Source organism: Mytilus californianus, unplaced genomic scaffold (genome assembly GCF_021869535.1).
Source record: "Mytilus californianus isolate M0D057914Y unplaced genomic scaffold, xbMytCali1.0.p SCAF_3, whole genome shotgun sequence".
In the NCBI taxonomy this organism is placed as follows: domain Eukaryota; kingdom Metazoa; phylum Mollusca; class Bivalvia; order Mytilida; family Mytilidae; genus Mytilus; species Mytilus californianus.
In genome coordinates this window covers 58,386,217-58,413,351 of record NW_026262679.1, presented here as the reverse complement: position 1 = coordinate 58,413,351, position 27,135 = coordinate 58,386,217, and the positions used below count along the sequence as shown (strand labels likewise).

General features: G+C 31.1%; 2 protein-coding genes across 2 annotated transcripts in view; one reads left to right on the top strand and one right to left on the bottom strand.

The window, feature by feature from the left end:
• LOC127734939 (histone-lysine N-trimethyltransferase SMYD5-like) overlaps positions 1 to 11,351 on the top strand; it is a 28,036-nt gene extending 16,685 nt beyond the window's left edge. The window contains exons 8-12 of the mRNA XM_052244986.1: positions 6,465 to 6,571; positions 7,358 to 7,414; positions 8,163 to 8,257; positions 10,041 to 10,111; positions 11,230 to 11,351. Of these exons, the coding sequence (XP_052100946.1) occupies positions 6,465 to 6,571; positions 7,358 to 7,414; positions 8,163 to 8,257; positions 10,041 to 10,111; positions 11,230 to 11,335 (436 nt within the window). The 3' untranslated portion in view covers positions 11,336 to 11,351. The remainder of the gene's footprint in view (positions 1 to 6,464; positions 6,572 to 7,357; positions 7,415 to 8,162; positions 8,258 to 10,040; positions 10,112 to 11,229) is intronic.
• A 1,989-nt stretch (positions 11,352 to 13,340) lies between these two features.
• Positions 13,341 to 26,900, bottom strand: LOC127734938 (golgin subfamily A member 7-like). The gene is made up of 5 exons (XM_052244985.1): positions 26,753 to 26,900; positions 21,985 to 22,106; positions 21,485 to 21,637; positions 20,735 to 20,836; positions 13,341 to 18,305 (listed from the first exon to the last, which is right to left on the bottom strand). Exons 2-5 carry the CDS (start codon positions 22,102 to 22,104, stop codon positions 18,267 to 18,269), a joined length of 414 nt encoding a protein of 137 aa, XP_052100945.1. The 5' UTR covers positions 22,105 to 22,106; positions 26,753 to 26,900; the 3' UTR covers positions 13,341 to 18,266.
• Positions 26,901 to 27,135: the final 235 nt, after the last annotated feature.

Below are 27,135 nucleotides of genomic sequence, written 5' to 3'. Positions count from 1 at the left end.
GTATTCATGACAAGAGGAATCTCGTTGGATCGGAGAACAGCCTCTCTCTCTGATTCATGCACTGTAAATCTAGTATCAAGATACATTAAATCTAAATCACTCCCTTTTAATTCTAGCCCTTCACCTTTACTTCCACTAGTTATTTGTGGTCTGCCTGCCTGGCCAATGTCATCAGTTATGTAAGTTAACCTCCTAACTCTCACCTCTTCTGGAGATCCAACCTTTTGACACAGATACTGATAAAATTTAACTGATAGATTTTTATCTGTGGACATTTTCACTGATGTCTGTCATTCTGTAAAATAACTATTTTCGTTAGTTTAAGTAAATTTATTTTACATGTTATTCTATATTAGAATTTAATCACTGTAAATTCAGAATTTAAAATGTTCATTTATTATAGCAATCAAAAGTGATTCAAGATTAATTGATTGATTGATTGATTGGTGTTTAACGCCACTTTCAACACTATTGTGCTATTTAGTGGTAGTCAGTTTTTATTGTTGGTGGAAGCAGGAGTGCCCCGAGAGAACCATTGACCTTCGATAGGAAAACTGACAATCCTTGTGAATTAAAATTGGAGTCGAGTGCATCTGCTGTGTACAGGGTTCAAACTCACAACCTCAGTGTTGACAGGCTAGTGATACAGTAGTTAGACTACTTAGACCACTCGGCCACCGAGGCCCCTCAAGATTAATTGATATGATTCATGAACATTCTATAGTAGAATTTTACCTGTGCTTGTAAAAATCAAGATATAAGCTTTTATTATTGAGATGTTCATATGATTTTTTTTTTTTTTTCATTGATAAAAATGCATCAATTTTTAAAATAAATAATTTAGTACGGTTGTTGTCACTGACACTTTCTCTGTTTCTGTTCTCCATTCTAAATTGTATAATTCTTCTAGTCTTGTTTTAAGAATACATATTAGGAGAAAACATTTCGCAGAGCTATAACGGAGAAGTAGTGTTTAATGTGGCAAACAATTTCACGCAAACAAACCTTTACAGGAAGTAGGGACAGTAATAAACTGGCAAGTGAGGTTTGAGCTTATGCTCCATATATACTGCACTGTGACTTTAAGATAAAGAGTAAGCATTAAGAAGTTGTTCCTTTGGTTTGAGTTATATCAAATGTATTAAGGGATTTTGTGTCAAGTATAAATACTCCATATCTTTACTTTTCCCATATAGTTTTAAAAAAATAACTGATGTAAACACATTGTACAAAAGATTTTTTTCATAGATATTTACATAGATGTAATAAACAAATGTTACATCCAAACCTGTTAAACTTTCAACTCATTATTATGCAAATGGTCGGTATGAATTGTATGTACAGCTATTTTAATCATTTGTTTGAAATCTATATTGTTCAAGTGACTTTTATGTCAATTTAACAGTTCCAGATATATTAAAATATTCCAGTACTCTGGATTCATTATTATTCTTTGGGTACCATTTTTCGTGGGTTTCGTGGGTACAATTGAACCACAATTCAAATGTTCAACAAATTACAAATTTTTCATAGGCTTTGTATGCAGAGAGTGGTAAAACCACGAAATCATATAGCCACCAAAATGTAAGTTTTCCCCAATCCACGAAAATAAATGAATCCACAGTATATGAAACATATTTGACCTAGATTGATAAAATATAAGAATCCTTACCGTTAGATTTCTTATTTAATTTTCTCTCGTTCCTAAAGTCTGCTGAATTTTTATTGTAAGTTAGAGAATTTACTTTGCAAAAAGTCCTACTGCCTCATAGTTAGAAATTTCTGGAAATTATGATAAATTCTGCACAAAGGAAAGTATAAGTAAGATTGTTTAAATAAGTGCATGGGAATTGAAAAATCTATTTTGAAATAAGGAGGCTCTGTATCAGTTTATAAAATCTTAAGAGATGCAAGTGAAAACGAGGATCTGCAAAGGGAGTACCAAGAAGTCTAATTACAGAAGCACAAATATTAATGTGACAGTTATTATATAATGTAAAATAATTATGTAGAGTCCTGTACCACATGACAAAGCTGGGGGGAAATTGTATTCATAGATTATCTATGGTTTTTCAAATAAGAAGGTGTTTCTTGACTACAATCTCATCGAAAAGGCGAAAGATCTTTGATAATCTGTTTATTGCAGTTTTCCTAGGCAATGTCAATGACGTAGGCTAGTGACATCTTAAATTCTCTTTCTACTCAACTGATAAAAGCCCATATTACCAGTCAGGGGCATTAATACTTAAACAAGTAACTTTTAAAATTACCTATACAAGTAATGTTGAAAACGAGGCTATTTTAAATATTACTTATATAAGTAACTTTTCTAAATACTATTTTTATAGGTGTCCACTTATACAGATTTACTAGCTTTAACACATTTTCACAGTCATCCGGGTTTTTTTCCCATGAAATATAAAATGTAATCCTTCTGAAACACTAATTGCCTTTCTGACGCACTTATCTTTCATATCGACCCTTCTGGGTCAAAGATTGGTCTCTTGGGACTATTAAAATACCATTTTCCTTGAAAATCTTGAAGGTAGACAGATATAAATAGATAGAAACTTTTGAATTAATTAAGACTTGAAGTTATCTATAATTTGTAAGTAACTAAAAAAAATTACTTGTTTAAGTAACGCCCCTGACTGACTACTAGCTGCGTGAAATTGAAAATGATCATACAGAAAGTACTAAAGAAAATTTTCGAAATTAGTAATTAACAATTTTATCAGCCACAAAAACTTGTAAAACAAACAGAGATTGTTTCTTTTTTTGTTATGCATGTTACAAACATCCTGGCAAAACAAAATTAATCTATGTTGTTAAATATGTGTCTTTTTGAAGAATTCCTTGGAATGGACGTGTGTAGGGTCAAAAGATTATAAGGGTTGTTACTATATTGACCGTTTATCCTTCATTTTATGCTTACTTATATTGTTAATCAGTTCAGTAAAAATTAATTAACTTTTTTGAAAAATATTTACAGTAAAAAGACGAAGAACAGTAGACTTATAATATAAGGATAAGGGTAATAAATGTTGTCTTCATTTTTATTAGGTAACCTGGATCATCTGTTATGGTAGAAGTTGTCCATCTGTAAACTTTAAAAAGATCTTTTGTTGAAGACCATATATTTACCTGTAGATGTCTTTTAGTTGTTAGTGTTGTTTTTATGCTGTCTTGTTGACATAAATCCTTTGATTATACGCCTGTTTATGGGACGTATAATGGTATACCATTGTCTGTCCGTCTGTCATCAACATGTCGTACAATAACTCAAAAATGCTTTAACCAATTTTCATGAACCTTTGGTGGATTGTTTATATCTATTAACGTGAGCTCCCTTTCGATTTTAAATTTTAGATTTTACGTTCCGAGTTATGGGATTTTATTCATAAAAAGGGGGGATTTTCCAGTTTTTGGACAATAACTCAAAAATGCTTTGAGCAGTTTTTATGAAACTTTGGTGCCTGGTTTATATCTATTAAAATAACCTCCCTTTAGTTTTTTTTTTTAATTTCTGATATGACATTGAAGAGTTATGGAACTTTATTCATATTGTTGCTATACTCCTGTAATGTTTTAGTTACTGGGTTTATATTTGTCATTGTCTTGATAGTGGTTTATTTGTAGAGCATTTTTCACTGGCTATAATCAATTTACAAACTTTTATAACCGTGTCTGTAGGAACATTTCTGCTAAGTTCGACATAATTTGCTTCATGGTATTGGGAAAATGCTTAGAGATTATGGATTCCAAATGATCTTAAGAATTATGTCATTTATTCATGTCCAATCTCCTGATTGCTATATCACATGACAGTAATTTTCAGAATTGTTACTGTGACTTGATTATATTTTTCATTTAATATTTCATGAAATATTGTTATGGTATACAAGACACAAAATAAATTTGGGATAGAATTAAGTCACCAGATTTGTGCTCTTAGTCATGCTGTATTCAGTTTTGTGCTCTTAGTCATGCTGTAGTCAGTTTTGTGCTCTTAGTCATGCTGTATTCAGTTTTGTGTTCTTATTCATGCTGAACAGGGATGAATACAAGTAGTTTACAATAAGGAAACTAGTGAGATTGTTTTAATAAGTGGGAAATGAAAAACTTTACTTCCTCATCTATTTTGAAATAAGTACTTTCTGTATCAGTTTATGAAATCTTAAGAGACACAAGTGTAAATGAGGACCTGCAAAGGGAGTACATAGTTATGATTTCTATAAGCACAAATATTTATGAGGGTAGGAATGCCCTTTACCATCAGGTGTCAAATGGTCATTTTCGGCATACCGTTCACGTCAAAGTGGTAAAAATTTTACCGTGATTCGTCAAAATATCCTTATCATGATTCGTCAGATGTCTCAAATAATTATCCGTACCGTTATTTTTGGAGAAAAAAATAAGTGATTCGTCAAATCACTCGATTTTTTTATCGTCCTACACCAAAAATTACCATTAACGTCATTTTGCAAGATTTTTTACTGTTATTCGTCATGAAGGTACCCCCCTTATAACCCTCATTTATGGCAGATTTATATTATTTAAAACAGTAAAGCATCAAGTGAGTACCACTTAACAAAGTTTAAGGGATATGGTAAAAAATTTCTTTTCTGTTACCAGATATAAGTAAAACAAACAGAATTGTTTACTATTAAAAAAAACATAACCCCCAAACAAAATACTAATAGCTGGTTAAAGGTATGAGTCTGTATAGGTTATAAAGATTATGAGGGTTGCTAACATTATGACCTATAACCCTTAAATTTATGCTTACTTTTAAAGTAACTATGTTTAAGGAACATTTTGAAAAGTAATTATACTCCCACTCCAGGAGTGGAGGCTATATTGTAATCACCTTATTCATCCATTTATTCAACAAATATTATTGTCACACTTTTCTCTGGTACTTATGAACAGAATGACTCCATATTTTGTCAGCAGTTGGACAGTGATGAGTTGTATTATGTGAGCACTTTTCGAAAATCTGTCAAACACCTATTTCTTGTTTACTGATCCTTTGAAATTTACAATATCATATGTTCAATAATCTTGATATTTTTGTCACACATTCCTCCAATTTTAAGGAACAAAATGAATTTATATTTGAGCAGCAGCTTGACAGTGTTGATTTGTAAGATTTGAGCACTTTTCAGATCTTTCATCCTCTTAGTTCCTGTTATCTGATTCTTTGAATAAAAAGGGAGAAGTCTGCCTAGCATGACAAAGTGTGCATCTTCTTGTTCATAAAGATCACAACTAGGAATTTCAGAGACTAACATAGAGATAGTGAATTCAATGGATTGGCAGAATGCATTTGATGCAAGTTCTCCACATCTCAGCGGAATCTTCCTTAATAATTTCATATTTCTCCCTGTTTGGGAATTGTCATCCACACATATTTATTATGATTTACTTTATTGTTAAAACATTGTATGACATTGACCATTTTTAGTTAACTTCCAGTAGTTTACAGCAAATTTAACAGACAAATAGTTCCCATACTTTATGAGGGCTTTATAGGGGAAAAACACTCATCAAATTAGCTCATTGTGTAAATGAGAACTCTCACAATAAAGGGTCATAGACAATCAGTACTTCACATTAACTAATCTTGGGTTATTAGACCTTATTACATTGGAAAAAGTTTGCGTTGTTTATCACTGATCATAATTTGTCATTTTCAGTTGCAAATGATTGTTTAGAAATATTGTTTTGTTTTTTGTGCACCTGTTTTTATGGAATTGTTTTCCAGACTCGGGAACTTAGTAATTTTCCAGACTTGGGAACTTAGTAATTTTTCAAAAATTTAAATGTTCAGTGTAGAGCATGTTCCATTGTTTAAGAAACATTCTGTGCAACCATGCCATTTGAGTCAGATCTATTTTTTTCTTTTTTTGCAGAAACTATTGCAGATATAGAGAGAATCTTTAAAAAGTAAAAATGATCAGCAAAATAAAATCTATGAAAAAGTCCCCACATGGCTGAAATTGTCAGTCAACTCCTTATAGGAGACATTGCCCTTGAATGACAATTTTACCCATTTTTTTGTGTGTTTTTGGCTATAATCTTAAAAACTATAATAGAAAGAGACATATTTTGACCAGCAAATATGAACAGCCGGACAAGATCTAAAATTTAGTCAACATGGCCCAAATCATTAGTGGACCCGATAGGAGTGATTGCCATTGAATGACTTTTTTAGGGGGAATGATTGCATTTGTCAATCAAATCAAAACCCTCTTGCCATTGGCTATATAAATATATCTTCCAGGCCTTATCTCTACCTATTTGAGAGTCAAAACAAAATAGTGCAGTGAGGTGAACATACATTGGATCCTATCCACTCCTTTTACAAGGTTTTGTCAGTTTATTTTCGACTCATCTTTTTAACCCTTTATACATTGCTACTAAAAGGATTTGAGAATAATTGAAATAAATTGTTATTACAGTTCTATAAGTGTATGGGTGAAGAATTGTGAGGATTTAGCCATACCAGATGAAGAGAAAGAACAACTTGATGCTTTTATTGATCAACTTTATGAAGATATGGATAAAGGTATTGTGAAGTTACAAAATCAAAAACTTTTATAATTAAAGGAAAATACATTTTTTAATCAAAGTTATTTTATTGTGTAGTCATTGATAGCTGTTAGTAAGTAGGTCAAACCTTCTGTCATTAAATCCAAAAAAATTTTTTATAAATGATTAGATAATTTATGGTCATTTATGGCTGTCAGTGTATCAAATACAGATCTAAATGATATGAGTTAATATCTCTGTCAAAATTTTTTTTTTAAATTCTTTAACTCAGACCTTGAGAAAATTTTATGCGAGTTCATGGTTCTATTTTAAAAATATTGTGGCATTGTATTGTTTTCTATATTGTTAAAGAAGCTTTCAAATTGAGTTTCAATTTGTTTTAACAATTCTTTTGCTTAAAAAATGGTGAGCCAGAAGTATGAGAATTGATTCAGAATATAATAGAGTCTATTTCATTGTTATTGTACTTAATCATGGCAGAATCGTGTGATTTGATTATTGATATTTAGTGACTATTTGAATTTATAATTATTTAAGTTCATATTGTGTTATCTACATTCCAACACTTTTGGACATCACAGTGGAATCATTTATTTTTATTGGTACCAATTTATTTGGATTTAGAAAAAAAAATTGTATATTCGTGTATATAAGATTTTGTAGATTTGTCAAAGTCTGCATACAAACCTGTAGAAAATTTGTTGAATATTTAAATTCATGGTTTACTATATTGATTAATACTTTACAAATCCTTGACTTCAGTAATAAATGTTTTGTAATATTGATAGAATTGTTATTTCAGTATCTGGGACATTCTTAGACTGTGAAGGTTCTGGCTTATATCTACTTCAAAGTACATGTAAGTAAATATATGACAATTTGTTTAGATTATACTAATGTTGATACAAAGAATTATACAAAGGCACATTTTAATAAAAATTCTACTGAAGATATTTCTCATCTGAATTGAATAAAATTTCTTTTATTGAATACATAAATGTCTGCAGTCTCTTGCAATAATTATGAAATATATTTATGATTTATATTTCTAGTAAATGTGAATTTATGCACCGAACTAGATATGGATGATGCCCCGCATTTTGTCGCAGGGAAATAAAAATCATATGGCTACAGTAGGAAAAATTGACACTTGATTTCAATTTGTGTATACAAATAATGATTTCTCAGCAATGACAGGTCATACAAATATTTCATGATAACCATAAAAAAAACTGCACGCATTTATGAGTTTTACAGAAAAAAAATCATCAAAATCAGACCTCCAATTAGACAATGTTGTTTAAAAAATGTGTTTTTATATGAAATAATAGGGTAATTTCTGATAGGTGACACACTTTTGACCTGAGACTGTAATTTATATGTCTATAAAATTAAAAACGTCATAAAATTATGTCAATCCAGATTTAAATTTATGATAAAGATATAAGTTTTGTGAGGATTGATTAACTTATTTATATATAATATTCAATACACTAAAAATTTCCTAAAATGTATAAATCATACACAGAAATCATTTTAATTTCATTGAAACAATTGCATTCTAAAGGTGTGATATTTTTATGATCTATACATTGTCTTTCTTTCAGGTAACCACAGTTGCATACCAAATGCAGAAATTACTTTTCCAAACAACAACCATAAGTTGGTACTGGTGGCTAAAGAAAATATCAGTCAAGGGGAGGTAAGTCTTTAGAACTACATTCCCTCTTTGTAATGTTGCTCATTGTAGTAAAAAATGTATCAAAATGGTAGTGGTGGAAAAAAGAAAACTGAGCGTATTATATAATGGTCTTTTTACTTCTGGTTGAAAAATAAGAATAAAAGGGTGTTTGCAGTTAATCCCTTAAACTGTTAAGTGATAAATATTTTTCTCAAATGCCTACCAGATTTATACTTTTTCTGAAACGGTTGATTATTTTTTTCATAACCAACCTGTGGGCAGTTTGATCACAGTTCTTCATTTGTTATATTTCAATTGTGCCGTCATATTTTTTTTTTTTCCCTTTGAATTTCCTGTTGTGATGTCAAGAAAATAGGCGACCTCACATAGAAAGATCATTGGAAAAGAAAGATAAAGTTTGTCTACATATCATCTAAAATTATAAGAGATACAGATTCCACCAGCAAATCTTATGCAATACCATATCTATCAACTTTCTACAGTAAAATTTTGAATATTTAAAAACCCTCAGCAAGCCTTGCATTTTTAATTTGAAAATTTTTCTATCTCAAGTGGAGAGATTTTGTACCACACTAGATCCAGTGGCAGAATCTATATTTATATATTAGAGTTGTAATAACATATGCTTTTTTCAAAGTGAATCATGAATTTTCATAAGTAAAGATACTTGCATTTCAAATAATATTAAAAGACACTGAAGGGTAGGGCAAGTATTAGCTCTAAAATTTAATGATTTTTCAAAATGATAGTATTTTTACATGAATTTTGTGATTCATATGGGAAGTGGTTATACTTTATCAATGGGGGGGGGGGGGGGGGGGGAGGGGGGGTCGTAGGGATCCTGCTCCTGGGCTTAAAAACATGAAATCCCAAGGTCCTGAGTTTGAAGAAATTTAAATCCTGACATCCCGAAATTCGAAAAAAGAATTCCCGGATCCCGAAAGGATCAATCCCAAAATCCCGAGCTTAAAAACAACCGATCCAGGAGTCCCGATAAAGGTCTGACCCCCCTCATCAATACAAAACATAATCTCGTTTCATGTCAAAATGCATTGAAAAAAGTTACCTATAAAAAGGAATATTTAAAAAAAAAAGGGCATAAAACATTTACAAAGCATTAATTGTGTTAAAAATAATTATGAATGGACATTTATCCATCAAAAATATTTTGTGAACATATAAGTAATGCTCTGCTGAAACTTGGAAAAAAGTTTTCCAGGATCTATTTGTATTCAAACTGATGAAGGCAATATTCACCAAATTGTTTGCATTATTACTTAACCCTATATTGAAAAAATAATGGCCACTTAAAGTGATTTGTCAGAAATCTTGCATAATTTCCTAAAAAATATACCCCATGAGAATTTAAAGAGAAATGTCCTGAATACTCCAAAAAAATTAACATGTGTGCAAATGCTAACTGCTGCAACTCAATAATACTTGTGCCCAAAAATATAAAAGGGTGGCTCCTAACCAAAACAATACCAACCATGAGTTCTTGTTGTTACTTTTCTTTGTTGCTATGAATGTCTATTTTCTTGTGGGAATCAGGTGTTGGGAAATTGTTTTAAAATACTTAAACAAATTTGGATTGTATCTGGGTGAATAAACATTGTTTTTGACTTTTCATTTCAAAACCTAGCTTTGAGTAAGTATACTTGATTCTTTATTCCATGAGTACTTCTGTATCACTGTAACAGTCCTCATGCTGTAAACAAAAGACAAAGAAATTTGTGAAATTACTTTGCTTTTTATTTAAATTTCATTATTAAAATTTTTATAGGAAATTTGCACCTGCTACTTGAGTGAATGTGATGTTACCAGAAGTAGACATAGTAGACAGAAATTTTTAAAGTAAGTTTTAATTTTGTAAAATATATTCCAGCCATATTTTTAAGCTTGATTGATAGTTGCTGTCTTTTAGCCTTATTTAGGCTAAGAACATGATAAAGTGATAGGCATCTGATCCTTGAGTAGATTCAATAGAATTAGAATTACAGATGAGCCTTGGTTTTAAACTTTTTAACTGAGAAGATAATACTGTAAATTCAGAAATTATTGCGACAAATGAGACAGAGTTGTTAACGCAATAATTTAAACTCGCATTTTGCAATATTTTATATGAAATAAACAGGATTTTTCTCAAAATCGTAAAAATTAAAATCGCATTTAAGTCTAAAATGACAAAATCGCAATAATAAATGCACGCAATAATTTCTGAATTTACAGTAGCAGATTGGAATCTGAATAAGGTGCATTCAGATCAAAAATTTGTCAAAAATCATGAAGCCACATTGGGGAATTTTACTGAAAATTAAAGGTGACGCAAACTTCTCCTTGATGCTTCTTTAGGGCAAAGTTGGGAATTCTAGGGTGATAATCTCGCTCTCTTTGCCTGGTGTTGTGAGCCATGAACAGTCAGCAGGGAGACATATCTTACAGTCAAACAATTGACTGTACTACATCTGTCTACCTTTTTAAAAAAAAATTGAATGGCATTAAAAACATATTTGCAACTTATTTTAAGTTCAGAAGTATTGCAGATAACTTTAAAAAAGTGTACCTTAAAAGTTTTTGAAACATTTTGCACTTGTGCGCTGATGTAATCTAAGATTGAGATGACTTCATTTCTTTCTCAAAGTATCTTGTTTTATGAGGGAAAAATTGTAATTAAAAATCATAGCAGATATTCAAATGTTACCACTGCAAATAAATATTTACAATTGTGGAAAATAAGTTACATTGCAATTTTGTACTTTGTTTGTTGATAGTACATTAATAGTCCTGATGATTACTTTCCAAAGAATGAGGGACCCACAGAACAAGTATTTTTGAAATTTATCCAATTTAAATAGCTGTCTTATCTTTGTCTGTATAATGGAATTTTAAGTGGGAACCTTTCTTTTATATTGTACACATTTCTTGATATCATTTAAAAGTACTAATACTTTATTGAATTATATCTTCTTTAGAGAGAATTACCTTTTTACCTGTGGATGTGTGAAGTGTCTGTCAGAAGCAGATCAAGCAGACCTCACATCAGAGGAAGATGAAGAGGAGGAAGATGATATGGAATAATAAAAATAACATTTTACTCATGTTTTTGTTGTTGATCCTTCAAATTATGTGAACTTGAAGGTATAGATAACTTGGCCTGATATAATGTGCTCACTTTTGTTTTATTATCAAAGGGCAAATCAAGGGAGGGAATAATTTACTGGTATTTTTTCCTTTTTTGGAAAGTGTCATAGGGCACCTTAAGATATTTATTAGATTGCTTTACAGGAAAGAATTAGCTGGTATACACCATTTCTAATGGTCACAGGGCACATCAATTTATCTGTTTGTTAACCTAGTATGAAATTCAAACCTGACATGGATAGTTGTGTCATTGGCAATCATACCTCATCTCTTTATTTTTATATTACCATGCGGAGGCAGCATTTAGTGTAACCCCCGTCCGTCTGTCCCAAAATTAGTTTCCATTCTCTAACTTTACTTTTTATGCCCCCGCTGTAGCGGAGGGGGCATTAAGTTTTACCCTTGTCCATCTGCACGTACGTCCATACGTCCCAAAATTGGTTTCCGTTCTCTAACTTGAGTTTGCCTCAACCAAAAGTTATGAAACTTATACACAATGCTTATTACCACAAAACACAGATCAAGTGTGAATTTGGGTGGCGTCACTTTTACAGTTCTAGAGTTATGCTTCTTTACAAATGGAAAAATTTCTGAATTTTTTTTTCCCCGTTTTCTAACTTAATATAAAAATAAGGAGATGAGGTATGATTGCCACTGAGACAACTATCCACCATAGTTCAAATAAAGTGGATGTAAGCAATTATAGGCAACCACACGGCCTTTAACAATGAGAAAACCCATACCGTATAGTCTGCTATAAAAGGCCCCGACATGAAAAATATGAAACAATTCAATCAAAAAAACTAACGGCCTAATTTATAACAATTTTATTTTAAGAAAACAAATATGACCAACATAAACCAACGACAACCACTGAACTACAGGCTCCTGACTTGGGACAGGCACAAAAAGAATGTGGCGGGGTTAAACATGTTTGTGAGCGCTCAACCCTCCCCCTAACTGGGGGCAGTGGTGTAACAGGACAACATAAGAACAAACTATAAAAATCAGTTGAAAAAGGCTTAACTCCTCAGATCGATACCAAGCAGAAAAACATCAAACAAATACACAGACAAGATGTGGCAGGGTAGTTGTCCATCCCTCATCCCTAACAACAAAAAAGGACACTAAGTTCAGATCTGAGAGTACTTGCAGTTACTGACAGCTAGTTCAAAGCCAATAACAACTAATAAAAAAAATGTATCTAAGACTAAAATGTCAATCAGTACACATCCAACATCCAATGGATTTAATGTAAAGACGTCATTAGCAGTCAGAGAAAAACATGACCTTGTTAAGTTTGCCTCATCAAAATGTTATGAAACTTATACATAATGCTTATTACCACAAGACACAGATCAAGTTGGAATTTGGGTGGCGTCACTTTTACCGTTCTTGTGTTATGTCCCTTTTAAATGGTATGCAAGTGAGGGCATTATCTGTGTCCCATGGACACATTCTCCATTTATTTTTAATTGGCACATGGCACTTCAAAATATTCTGTTAGATAACTGACATTTTCAGAGTACGAGACTTCAGTGCTTTTTGTGTATTTTATTTCTCAACCTTTTTTGAGTGTAATGTTTTGTGAAGTGTTGTTTTTCTTTTTGTCTACTTTCTTTTGGGCACACTCCATGGTGTTTGTTTTTGTTTGACTAACAGCTTTTAAAATCCCTTTTGATATCTTTTCCAGGGAACAAAAAAACTGTATTGCCTTTTTGGGGATGGTTACAGGGCAAATAAACAATTTGTTAAATAACTTGACAGGAAATAATGAGGTGGTTTACCTGATATGTTCAATAACTGGACAGAAAAATAAAGCTACCATATTTGCTTTTTTATACCAACCAGTTGAGTTTTTGGTCCATTTTTGTTTGTTGATCAACAAGTGTAACAATAAATACCTGCAGTACTATCACAATTAACATAACTATAAAACAAATTGTTTTAACAGACTTTAATGATGATATCAAACAAAATTGCACTGATTACATATTACAATGCTGATACTGAAGATACTGAAGCAAAAACAATCATATAAATGCCTGTGATTCCGAGGTTATGTATAGGCAGAAATAAATCTGGATAGTGTCCACATGTGGACACAGATGATGCCCCCGCTTGCATATCATATAGTTATAAAAGGACATAACTGAAGAACAGTAAAAGTGACGCTATCCAAATTTAAACTTGATCTGAGTTTTGTGTGTAAGTCTCATAACATTTGGTTGAGGCTAACTTAAGTAGAGAACAGAAACTAAAAATTCAGCAATTTTTCTATTTATAAAGGGGCATAACTCAATAATGGTTAAAGTGACACTACCCAAATTCAACTTGATCTGTGTTTTATCAGTGGAAGTCAAAATTAAACATTGCATTGTATAAAGCATTCATTGTAGTTGATTCAACTATAATCATGGACAAAGGAAGATAACTCCAATTTTAAAAATAACTTGATATTTAGAAGAAAATAAAAATTTTGCAATTTTTTCCATTTATAAAGGGGCATAACTCTAGAACGGTTAAAGTGACGCCACCAAAATTCAAACTAGAACTGTGTTTTGTGGTAATAAGCATTGTGAATAAGTTTCATAACATTTGGTTGAGGCAAACTTAAGTTAGAGAACGGAAACTAAAAATTTTGCAATTTTTCCATTTATAAAGGAGCATAACTCTAGAACGGTTAAAGTGACGCCACCAAAATTCATACTTGATCTGTGTTTTGTGGTAATAAGCCTTGTGAATAAGTTTCATAACATTTGGTTGAGGCAAACTTAAGTTAGAGGACGGAAACTAAAAATTTTGCAATTTTTCCATTTATAAAGGGGCATAACTCTAGAACGGTTAAAGTGACGCCACTAAAATTCATACTTGATCTGTGTTTTGTAGGTAATAAGCCTTGTGTATAAGTTTCATAACATTTGGTTGAGGCAAACTTAATTTAGAGAACGGAAACTAAAAATTTTGCAATTTTTCCATTTATAAAGGGGCATAACTCTAGAACGGTTAAAGTGACGCCCCCAAATTCAAACTTGATCTGTGTTTTGTGAAAATAAGCATTGTGTATAAGTTTCATAACATTTGGTTGAGGCAAACTCAAGTTAGAGAACGGAAACCAATTTTGGGACGTACGGACGGACGGACGTACGTACGTATGTACAGACGGACAAGGGTAAAACTTAATGCCCCCACCGCTACGGCGGGGGCATAAAAATTACTTTTACAATTCAAATGCTTGCAAATAAAATGAACTATTGGTTGTAGTTGCTTAAAAATGTTTTGATACTGCATATTAAATTGTTTTGTCATAATAAAAAAAAAAGAAAACAGGGAAAAAACTGGCATTAAGATAAATTTAAACACATAGTCTTTTAATTCATTTCTTCTTTGCATTCTGCCTAGTGTTATAAAAAACCTCATATGATTATCAAGTATTTTATAAGTGAAATCAGGCAATGTTATATAAAATAATTAACCACTTGATTTTTGAAATACAATGTTAACATATATAAAGTCTAAAAAATAATTAAAAGACTCAAACCTTTTATTCCAAACATGAATGATAAATGATGAACTATAATTAGATATTCTCTTCTGATATCTTATATTGTGAGCCAATTTCTATCAAAACAATACTATAGACTCGTATCATTTGTAGAATTGTGTTATGTAATTGGCTTTTCATTCTTTTTTTTAATTAAACAAAAAGAGAAATTTTAAAGTGGATTAGAATTTTTTTCCCCCTTAATTTTAAATTAATTTTAGAAGAGAGCAAGCCTGAAGAACACAGTCATTTGTTGTGGTGTATGGCTTTCATTGTATCTTCTTACAATCACAGGTTCCTCACAAAGACAAATCTTTCTTTTTTGTATGTAATCTTTATTTTCATTTCCAACATTTTTCAAATTTAAAAAAAAAAAGAATACACATTCTGCATATTTCTAAAGAATTAGTTTAAATTTTAACAAAAAGATACAAAGTGTTACATTTTAAGGATGCATTTTTATGGTTTGAAGATACATGTAGTAAAACAAAAAGAAAAATCAATAATCTAATCATAATATTTTACTTTATACAGGTTCTAACACTTATAATCAAGTCATATAAGTTCACAACATACCAAAAAAAAATATACCATTGCTTTCACAAGTGAATCCTGAATTCAATAAATGAGAAAAATGTACTGTGTAAATAATGGAAGGAGTTATGTGATGTTACAACAAATATAAATCAGATTTACTCAATACTACAATATCTAACAATTAAGGAATAATCTAGGTGTATTAAGTTCAATGAGAGCTTCTCTCAATCCCATATGTCTGAAGAGCTAAACAAAATAAATTGGCAAATGTACATTGAAAATAACAATGATGGAAAACACATTCATTTCATAATATGAACAAATAATTTTGTTGTCTTATAAAAATTAAGCTAGGATTTTGGACATAAGACCTCATAAAATTTAGTTATGCTACATAAATTTATTTGAAATTCTAGTTAGGGATTTTCAGTATTTCAAGAAAAATTGCATCAAAATAATGATACAACCATAAAATGACAACACACTTCAAGTGTTTGTTAGAAAAAACTGTGGACATTGTGTTTGGCTTATAGCCCATACACTTTCTAGACTGTAAGAATTATGAGAAGTCTGTTGCAACATTCTTGACAGCTTTAATAATGAGGAAACTATAGACAAAAATCACATTGAAATTAGATGAAAACTAGAAATCATATGTATCATATAAAAGTGTGATTTAAATACCCCTCGGGTCCTTCTAAAAGATAACTTACATGATCACAGTGTCTATATGTCTTAATTTAAACTTAAAAAGCCTTAAAAAATATTTTTATCTATAAAAGGATTTTGTAGAAAAATTTAAAAACCAACAACTCATCACACCTCAGGCTATTGTGATGAAGTCATCACTTGATGCAAGATGTAATTTTTCATTACCAATAGAATAAACTCCTCAATAAACTGTTGACACAGAGGTATGTCTCGCCTGTCGGCATAAAATTCAGAAAAAGACAATCTGATGGACAGCAACATTGCTAATTAATTTAAAGCTGCTGGACCAACTAGTGGGTAGGGCCTGGAAATGGTTGACAAACTGAGATGTACAGACTGCAATGTAACTTTATAGAAAATATTGTCTATTGTAAGTAGTTCCTATCAAACTACCTTAATCAGAAATATTAACATTGAAAATTGTTAATTGATTGAAAGTCAATGGACCATGACCTAGGGGGCAGGGCCTTGAAATAGTCGTCAAACTTATATGTACTGATAGTAAATCAATTTCATACAAAATATCATTGATCTATCACAAGTAGTGTTATCAAACTAACTTAAGCAGAAAACATAACAATTGTTGAGCAGTCGCTGGAAAAGCAATCCCTATGTCTTGCTTTCCAGATTTTCGTCGCAGGCGAGTTAATTATGGGAATAATGAGAGGAATTGGCTGACCAGAGGGCATATCTTCTTAAACTTCGGCTTTTTTGTGAACCAGACTGTAATCAAAATCCAAATTACAGCTGAGAATATGACTGTATGAAATACAACATGAATGCACCTGTATTTGGAAGAATAAAACATACACAACAATGTTAAAAAAAAACTAAAGTGGCATGGCATTTCCCTGTTTTCCATCATTGAAAAAACACCAAGTCAAGCTTATATCACAGTCAAATTATGTCTCAAAATGTCACAACTAACTAAATAAAATATTTTACAATAAAACATATAATAAGTATGTATGATTGACGACCTATGTAAACATGATTTTGATATATGTCACATGTCAACCTTTTTTTCAATCGCGAAAGATGATTAAAGTCTGAATTCATATCTAGTATTATATACGTCTAGTATTTCTAGAAATACTTTCCAAAAACTAGAATTTCATCCAAAAAATTTAGCAAGTCTATATGATTTTTATCATATAAAGTATCTTTGAAAATAGATACAACAACATAATGAAATGTCTGTGATACATTGTATATCATTGAAAAAAAACATGACATGAAATTATTAGTGATGGAAAATTTTGATCTAATGTAAATCCATTTTAGATTTCTACAAGTTACAACAGGATAGTAATCACTAAAATAATGTCAATAATGATACACAAAAAGGATAACAAAATATGATTGTTATGCTATTAATACAACTTATTATTTTTAATAAGTTTATTGGAGAGCATGACCATCCTACTTACTCGAATGACATAATACTTTAATGATAGACACAAATGATCATATAAGAATGTCCAATGTGATCTCTTTCTGTATATACATGTTGCACTATGTTAAAAATGTATGAAATATGAAATTCAACCTCAATCCTCATTAAATATGTTAACTCCATCCTAAATAACACCTAGACCAATCAGTTACTTCAGAAACATGTTCCCATAATGCAACACAATTTCTGAATTGATCAGTTGAATAACATAAGCTGTATGTTGATATCAGCATTACACATACTTTCACATATACATGTATGAAGTTGCTTGGAATTTACCAAATTAATTGAAATTGAATTCTAATTTTTTTTAAACATGAGATCAATTGCACCTTATATACATACAGGTTTTGAATGAAATAGGTTTTCCTCTAAAATTGGTCAGAGAAAAAAATAATAAACTGAAAGACTGTAAAATGTCAGGAAACCTGATTCTGAGTTGATGTTTAGCAGCAGTACTATAATATCTAAAAATATTTTAACTGAAATTTAAAGAAATATTATGTTTACAAACTGACAATCAATACACAAAGTATATCATTCGATAACATGATGGCTGTTATGAAGAAAACAACTATTCACAGAAAGAAGACAATAAAGTTAGTTCTGACATCTTTCCCTCATCTTCCATTGTTTTCAGACAATAAACAAATCTCAAGCTGAAAATTAGTTAAGGAAAAGTTAATGTCTTGCTATAATGTAAGAAAAAAGGACATGCTGGGTAATGATGACAACTCAAGAAATCAAAAACATTGCAAAGGTTTCTGCAGAACACTGTGTCCACAATTCCAGCTGTCAGTGCAAAAGTGTTGTACTGGTAGCCAAAAACTACAAAGTTCATTTATCAGTAAAATACAGAATTTAATTTTTAAAATAAAACTTTTTCTTCAAACGCTATTATGTGTAGTTGACATTTCTTGTAGGATTGTAATGAAATTAAAAACAAAGGAATATATCAGCAGTCTTAGTTGAGTTAAAAAAATCAGTGCTGATTAATTATTTTTATAGGAGTTATGTCCCTTTCGAAATGTAAATTCTATAGGAAGTTTGCACTGTAAAGACTCTCAAGTCTACAATTCAGTCAGATTTTTATAAAATTTATATCAGTAATGTCTTGGAAGAATTCTCAAATCAGTGACAGACGACTATTTTTCGAGAATTATGTCTCTTTGAAATGCAATTTGTATTTTACATTGCACTGTAAGCACTCACACCTACATTTTTTGAAGACTTAATGAAATTTATATCAAATAAGTCTTGGTGAAGTTGGATAATCAGCGTCATTAAAATATTTTTTTACAGGAATTATTTCCCTTGAAAATAGAAATTTTATGGAAAATATCATTATCAACAATTTTAGGCCTACATTTCTGTTGAGATATTTATGATAAAGTTAAAAAGTGAGTTATTGTCCTTGATAAAATATGTGCATTTGCGGGGGACATTGGAAAGTATTCTTTTATTGTATATGGAAAAGATACACAGCATGTTCTTTTGTTTTTGTCAAGTTTATGAAGAAAGCTAGCGAAGCAATACATAGTCATTAACATTTAGTCATTAAGATTCAGTCTGTGGTTAAAGTTTTTTTAGACACGAATAACTTGTTAATTTAATAGAATGTTACCTAACTTGGACAGAAGCTTCTTCATGATCACTTACTATGCAATTTTTCATATAATTTATATTTCCAAGGTACATAAGTCTTTTAAAAATAGTTGATAAAGCACTGATTTTTTAATTTGTCCGAGACATTGCTGATATAAACCTTTGATACAAATTTCATAAAAAATTGTACCGATTTGTGCAAGGGATATTTATTTAGCAAATTTATGCTCAATATCTGCAATGTGGGCTGACAACAAACAAGAAAAATAACAGTTTTTTTCCAAGTCAAAGGATTATAATTACTTTTAACAGTTAGCCAACTTGAACATAAACTGTTAACACAGATTTATGTCTCGCCTATTTGTTATTTTGATAATGCAAATGTTGAAATTAAAATAGCAATATTTTAACATGTAAGTTATTCAAATATTCAAAGTCAATGAACCATGACTGAAGGTACAGGGCTAAACAATCTCCAGGGAAATGAGATGTGCCAATGCTAATACAACTGCAAACCAAATTCTATTGACTTTTCATAAGTAGTTCCCTTTAAACAAACCTAAACACAAACATTAACTTGTAAACTATGTAAAAGTTTCAAAGTCAATGAACCATAATTAGGGGCTGGGGTTATATAATCTCCATGGAAATGAAACTTGCAATGCCAATATATTTGCATACCGAATATCATTGACTTAACATTAGTGGTTCATCTTAAACTGACCTAATCACAAACTAATACATGTAAACTAAGCAAAAGTTTTAAAGTCAATAGACCATGACTGAGGGGGTAAGGACCAAATATTCTCCATGGAAATGAGATGTGCTAATGCTTATACAACTGCATAATCACTGACCTACCACTAGTGGTTCCCCATAAACTGACCTAATCACAAACTAATACATGTAAACTAAGCAAAGTTTCAAAGTCAATAGACCTTGACTGAGGGGGCGGAGCCAAATAATCTCCATGGTAATGAGATGTGCCAATGCTAATACAACTGCATACCAAATATCATTGACCTACCACTAGTGGTTCACCATGAACTAGACCTAATCACAAACTAATACATTGTTGACCGACACCGGAAACAGCATACCTATGTCTCGCTTTTTGACTCCGTCAAGGCGAGACAAAAACTAACATGTAACATGTAACTACTTATTACAATCATATACCATTTTTCCTGTTTTACCCCCAGTATTCTTTTCATAGTGACATTTGCCATGGTAAGAAATCCAGCATCAGAAATAATTTTTCAACTACAAACCCTAATGGTGATACAGTTAATTTTTGTTTCAAATATGCAAAGCAGTTTCACAGAATAAGATTCTTCAAAAAGTTAACAAATGGATGAATGATGGCAATAGCCAAGACTGGACCTTCAGCCTAATGATGGCAATAGCCAAGACTGGCCCTTCAGCCTAATGATGGCAATAACCAAGACTGGACCTTCAGCCAGATGAGGAAATAAAAGGATACAGTTCTCAGTCCTCTTTCTACTGGATCAACCAACATCATTCCTCTGGGTACATAGTAATCTTGGTTTTGTTCTGCGATGAATTTAGTAATTTTCTTTAACATCTACAAAATAATTAAAAACAAAATATTTTCGTACCTTGTGTAGTTTAAAATAGTGTACAACAATTTAAATTTTGAAAGTTATCATTACAATTTGAATGCCTATACAAACTTTGTCAGTTCCCATGGCAAGGAAAAAATAATTTTTGAAGTCCTCCATTTGTTATATTCCTGAACAAATATATTGTTGCATTTTAGTTTGTTTTAATGTCAGATCTACTTGATTTTTGGTCTCAGGATTTCCATACATCAAAATGACATTTTGTGCACCAAAAGTATTTATAATAAATAAAATGATTTTCCCATATCATTTACAAATGTCTAAAATACATAATTCCAACACTATATTTTAGTTATTGTAAAATTTAATTCACAAATTTCGCACTCATTTGGGTTATTAAGTAAAAATTATATGCCCTTAAATATATAAATCTAACATCATGTTGCAACAGCTTATTTTTCAGGAATAATAAATTAATAGTTCAGCGTATTGCTTCATCTATTGCTTTGCCTTTAATAGTTCTGCAGAACTTACAATTAATTTGGTGTGTCCTCATTTTACAATCGTTACATTTCAAAATCTAATTTTTTTAAGTCTAAATAACAACTTGAACCAAAATGAGGACAATACACATGATAAATGAACTCTACCTTTTCATAATGTGTATCAAAACAAATGTAACTTGTATACGCTGTTAGACATGCTAAGCAGCTCTCACAATAATTTCTCCCTCCTAAGGTTTCTGCTTCAGCAAACATGCTATTCAGCTGAGTAATAGTTCTTACAAATACTTCAGTCTCCAACTGTAAAATAGTAACAAAATGAACATGTGAGAAATATTTTAAATGTAACCTTTGTATCATTTTTTTGTAAAGGCTTAAATGTAAATAGAGGCTCTTAAGAGTACATGTATGTGTCACTCACATACCTACATTTTGTAGATCTATGTTTGGAAGTCACCTAAATTGAACAAAATTTGCTACCACACATGTACATGTACATTGCATATCATTTTCTGAATGTAAACAATAAACTAATAGGCTAACATGCATAACCTTTTTTAAGCGCTATCCTATCTACAGATGTGTAAGCAGTATGAAATTGAAATTGCAAATTGTAATGGGAGATAATCCATATAATATCACATTACCTTTCCATTAAGCTCTGCTGGAAATTTAGTAAGAAATTTGACTGATGTGCCCTCTGAGAAATCTCTTTGTATAAAGACCTTCTGACAATTATTTGGTGGTATACCACTAATGTCATCCATATCTGCAAAACAAATAGAAATTAAAACATAACTACCTACAAGTATAATCAATTTAAAAATATATACTATAAATTCAGAAATTATTGCAAGGTTTTTATTTATGCGAATAATGCGACTCCATGAGTATCACAATATTAAGAACTCGTATTCTGAAATCTGATATGCAGATGTTTCTGAAATCGCAATAATTAATCTGGCATTTTTGTCCATTCCTCAAAAATCGCAATAATAAATGCACGCAATAATTTCTGAATTTACAGCATTTAAGATAAAGATTCACTACCGGTATAACTTATTTCACTATGAATATAAGGAGATGTGAAACAAACAACCAAGTTTGAACTAGATGTCAATAACTGCTAGTACTCTCAGATCTGTACTTAAGTGTCTTTTTTGTTGTGGGGATGTATAAATACCCTGCCACGTCCAGTCTGTGATTTTGTTATATGTTTTTCTTCTTTGTATTGATCTGATGAGTTAAGCCCTTTTCAACTGATTTTTAAAGATTGTTCTTATGTTGTACTGTTACCCCACTGTCCCAGGTTAGGGGAGGGTTTGATGCCAGCAAACTAGTTTAACCCCGCCTCATTCTATATGTGCCTGTCCCAAGTCAGGAGCCTATAATTCAGTGGTTGTTGTTTGTTGCTGTATATCATACTTTTTTTCCGTTCATTGTTTTGTACATAATTCAGGTGGTTAATTTTCTTGTTTGAACTGTTTTACATTTGTCATTTCATGGCCTTTTATAGACAATTATGTGGTACGGGTTTTGCCCATTGTTGAAGGCCGTATGGTGACCTATAGTTGTTAACTTCTATGTCATTTGGTCTCTGGATGGGAGTTGTCTCATTGGCATTCATACCACATCTTCTTTATTATAACCATAAACCACTGAAGTGTAGTAAGTTCACTTTCAATCAGACGATCAAAATTTTAGATATTGTTTATAACTTAAGGGCTGATTTTGATACTCTTAAATCTTTCATTTATCATGTTTATTTGAATTCCAAACCTCGACCTAATTGATATCCTGGCAACAGCTAATTCCCTTACCAGTGATCTTTTTTAATTCAAGCCATCATATTCATGCATTAAAAAAAGGTCAATGTGATGTAAAACTCAACCACAGCCATATGCATTTATGAGTAAAATGAAGATCAAGTGACCAAATTTTAATGTGAACATTTAACTAGTATATAGTTGTTTAGTCACTTAATGTGATGTTTGATTAGTTTACTTTGGTTGAAGTGGAACAAATTTGCTTTCCTAATATTGTTTTTATGATGGACCAATGTCATGATACTGAAATACTCTTTGATAGAATGTTGAGAGTTTGACTTGTTTGGTCTAAAACATAACTAAAGACAGGTGTTTTCTCATTCATGTTAAAGATTTTTTTTTTACATCATGTTTCTAATCTTGCATTTTAGAGACATTCTCATTTTAGACAGTTTTTTTAATAAAAGGAGATTAGGATATACAAATGATATATGTCAATCTCAGTCAATGGGACAGCTAAATGTACATGTACATGTACCTGACAACATCAATGCAACCATCCATTAATGTATTAATATGAGGACAAAGTCCTCCATTACAGTAAATATAAAAAAAGAAGATGTGGTATGATTGCCAATGAGACAACTCTCCACAAGAGACCAAATGACACAGAAATTAACAACTATAGGTCACCGTACGGCCTTCAATAATGAGTAAAGCCCATACCGCACAGACAGCTATAAAAGGCCCCGAAATGACAATGTTAAACAATTCAAATGAGAAAACTAACGGCCTAATTTATGAACAAAAAATGAACGAATAACAAATATGTAACACATAACCAAACGACAACTGAATTACAGGCTCCATTACAGTAAGCATGGTAAGGAAATCTATAAGAAAAAAAAACAATTTCCATTTTTTTTTCTATTTTGGAATGCAAAATTCATTAATTGCAATTTTTTTTACAACATTAGCAATTGTGCATTGTCCTGTTTATAGAGGCTGTTATGTTGTAAAGCAAAAGATTCCTGCAAATTTATGAACACTAAAATGTATCATGAAATATTAACGACTAAAACTAAGTCCCCTTTCACAGGTAACAACTGACTCATATTAAAGACATTCATGAATGCCAATAGACCTTTGTATCCAAAGATTTACACATTAGATATAAAAATAAGAAATATAGTATGATTGACAATGAGACAACTCTCCACCAGAGACCAAATAATGCAGACAGTTTCCAACTATATTTTGTTTTATTTTCAATCTAGCAGCCTGCCCTTTTCAAAACCCAACCATACAATACATGCAATAATATACAGCATCAATAGCTTAAGAACTGGGTATCACTTCTGGGTCTTTTTAAAAATATTTAAATTTACAATCAATTCAAGTGTTTCCCTTGTAAACAAAAGAGGTAAATGACATGTTTAGTTACACAATACGAATTTTCTAATGATTTGATACATGTATATAAATATGGGCATGTTGATGCCATGTTCTGACATACATGTATGCATGCCATGCACGGAACAAAAATCGATGCAAGACATTTCAGCCACACAACCAATTCAGCTACAGTCGTTTCGTCCACAGTCGATTCAGCCATACTGCCAGTTTGGCCATACATGTACTTTGAAAAGTCGTTTTGTCCATGGTTTTTATTGTTATAAAGGGAGGAAAATGTAATTGTTTATTAAAACGAGACAAATTGGAAAATACATTTTTATGTTGATAATCATTTCTTTGCTATACATCTAATGTATTAATTATGCTTTTGTCAAGTAATTGTTGAGAAAATACAAATGTGACAAGATAACTTAAAAATTTGTAAGGGTTCTGCGGAACCCAGTGTCTCGCCTACTTTTGCTGTTAGTCGCAGGCTCAAAAATGGGGAAAAATTTATTAAAAATTTTCCTCTAAGATACTATCTTTTGATTGTAAGGAGGTTCCATCTAAGTTTGGTAAAAATCCAGGATGGTTTATGAATCTAATAAATGATTTAAAAACTTTAACTGCAGACTGTATGTAATGTTATTAAACTGGAAGAAAAACTAAGTTCATTTATAAGTAATATACAGAAAAACAGGAAACAAATTTTTACAAAATTTCCTTCTAGCTATAGCTTTTGATCATAAACATGCTTATGTCCAAGTTTGGTACAAACCCAGGATAGTTTAAGAAAGTTAATAAAATTTTAAAAACTATAACCACAGAGTGAATGTAATGTTAATTGGCAGAAAAACTAAGTCCATTTATAAGTAAAGATAAACAGGATTTTATTTTTTTCAAAATTTACTTCTGGATACTATCTTATGATCATAAACAAGCTTCTGTCCAAGTTTGGTAGAAATCCAGGATAGTTTTATGCTGCTTGAGTAGCCCTTTGAAGTTTCGACCTTGTGGCATAAATGAAACCCAAAATGCTTGATTTAATAAAAATAAATATTCATATCAAAACAGTCATAGTCAGTTCACACTAGTGATGGTTTTTGGATTTTATGCAGTCATTGGTGTCTACGTTTCTCATAATTATGTTTTGATGGAACATATATCTATAATTGATTTGATTATTCTGATGGGCATTGATTCTTTTGTTGACAAATGACATATTGTTATTTTCTATTCTTGGTTATAAAACAGTATCTGGTCTGTTCGCTCCCAGAACATGTTCGCCCCCTATTTTTATTTAAATACTGGTCGAGTTATTAGATGTTTTTAAGATGTAAGATGTATATATCCAAATATTTATATTTTCATTAATAAATATTCGTGCATTTCCTTCATGAAATATTTTTTTTTATCAGATGATTAATTTTTGAATGTTAATTATTTATGATTACTGTTAATTGGTATTTACAAAGCTATATATTTGGTATAATTGATATGAGTTTGAAAATCAGGATTGTTGTTATAACTATAGCTTTGGTGTAGTAAGCCTAAACATTTCATTGCTCTTTTTTAGTTGCTGTCGTGGCAATGTCATTGTGACGAGTTTGATAGCCGTATGATATCTTCCGCCTTTCTTTTAGATCTTAGATGAGTGAACTTGGTCTTTGATCATCATGGCAATATCAATTATTCATTTTGTCAATACTAGTAATTCACAAAACACTAAATGGAAACCTGATTACGCTTTCAGAATGTCACTTTATATTAAAATAATAAAAAAACTTATTATCTTTATTTTATAGCAATATCAAAACAAAACCTTTATTAAGCATGTTAAGGGTGCGAACGTGAAAGGGTGAAAACACAATGAAATGGAAGCAAACATGATTTTGGGCAAACGGCCCTGGATCCTTATAAAATAATATATCATCCAAGCACAAATGTCTCATGGAAACCTTAAGTTAATGTCTTAATCATCATGACCATGATGAATTATTTAAGTAATAATATTCCTTTTCAAACAAGACTTCTGTCAAAACAATTAATACATCTGTATATATTAGAATATGTAAAGTGTGGCCGAATCGACTATGGCCGAACCGACTGTGGCCGAAATGGTACTGTGGTCGAATTGGTTGTGCGGCCGAAACGTCTCGAAAGCTCAAAAACCTGTCAAAATTGTTGTTAAAAAATAAGAGGTTTTTTGTGAAAATACATCTTCAACTTGAAATATAGTCAGATGTAATTTTACCTATGGATGACCTTTTTTCCTTGGTCTATAATTGAAAGCTGAAAGTGTTTTTCAAACAGAATTAAAGCCTATATTTAAAAACAAAGCATTTTCATAATAATAAATGTCAATGACAATGTTGTGACGATACGGGCACTTCCTGTTTAGTCACGTGGTACAAGGGAATGATAATTTAGGACATGAACCGGAAAATTTAATTCCGGAGGATTGATAAATCTTTTCTAAAGTGTATATTAAATGTGAAATATTTCGTTCCATTGTATTTATGTTTTAAAATTACAGTAAATAAGATTTTAAAGTATATATTATGCAGCATTTCTATACAGGCGTTTCTTTTGATATCCTTTCTACTCCTTTCCCCTGTATGGTGCCCTTACTTATTT

Excerpts from the sequence above, each read along its gene's own strand:
- LOC127734938 (XM_052244985.1), bottom strand. The coding sequence starts at position 22,104 with ATGGATGACATTAGTGGTATACCACCAAATAATTGTCAGAAGGTCTTT. Across the intron at positions 21,638-21,984 it reads CAGCAGAGCTTAATGGAAAG|TTGGAGACTGAAGTATTTGT; the intron begins GTAATGTGATAT and ends ACTATTTTACAG. Across the intron at positions 18,306-20,734 it reads TAGAAAGAGGACTGAGAACT|CTTGAGATTTGTTTATTGTC; the intron begins GTATCCTTTTAT and ends ACTAATTTTCAG.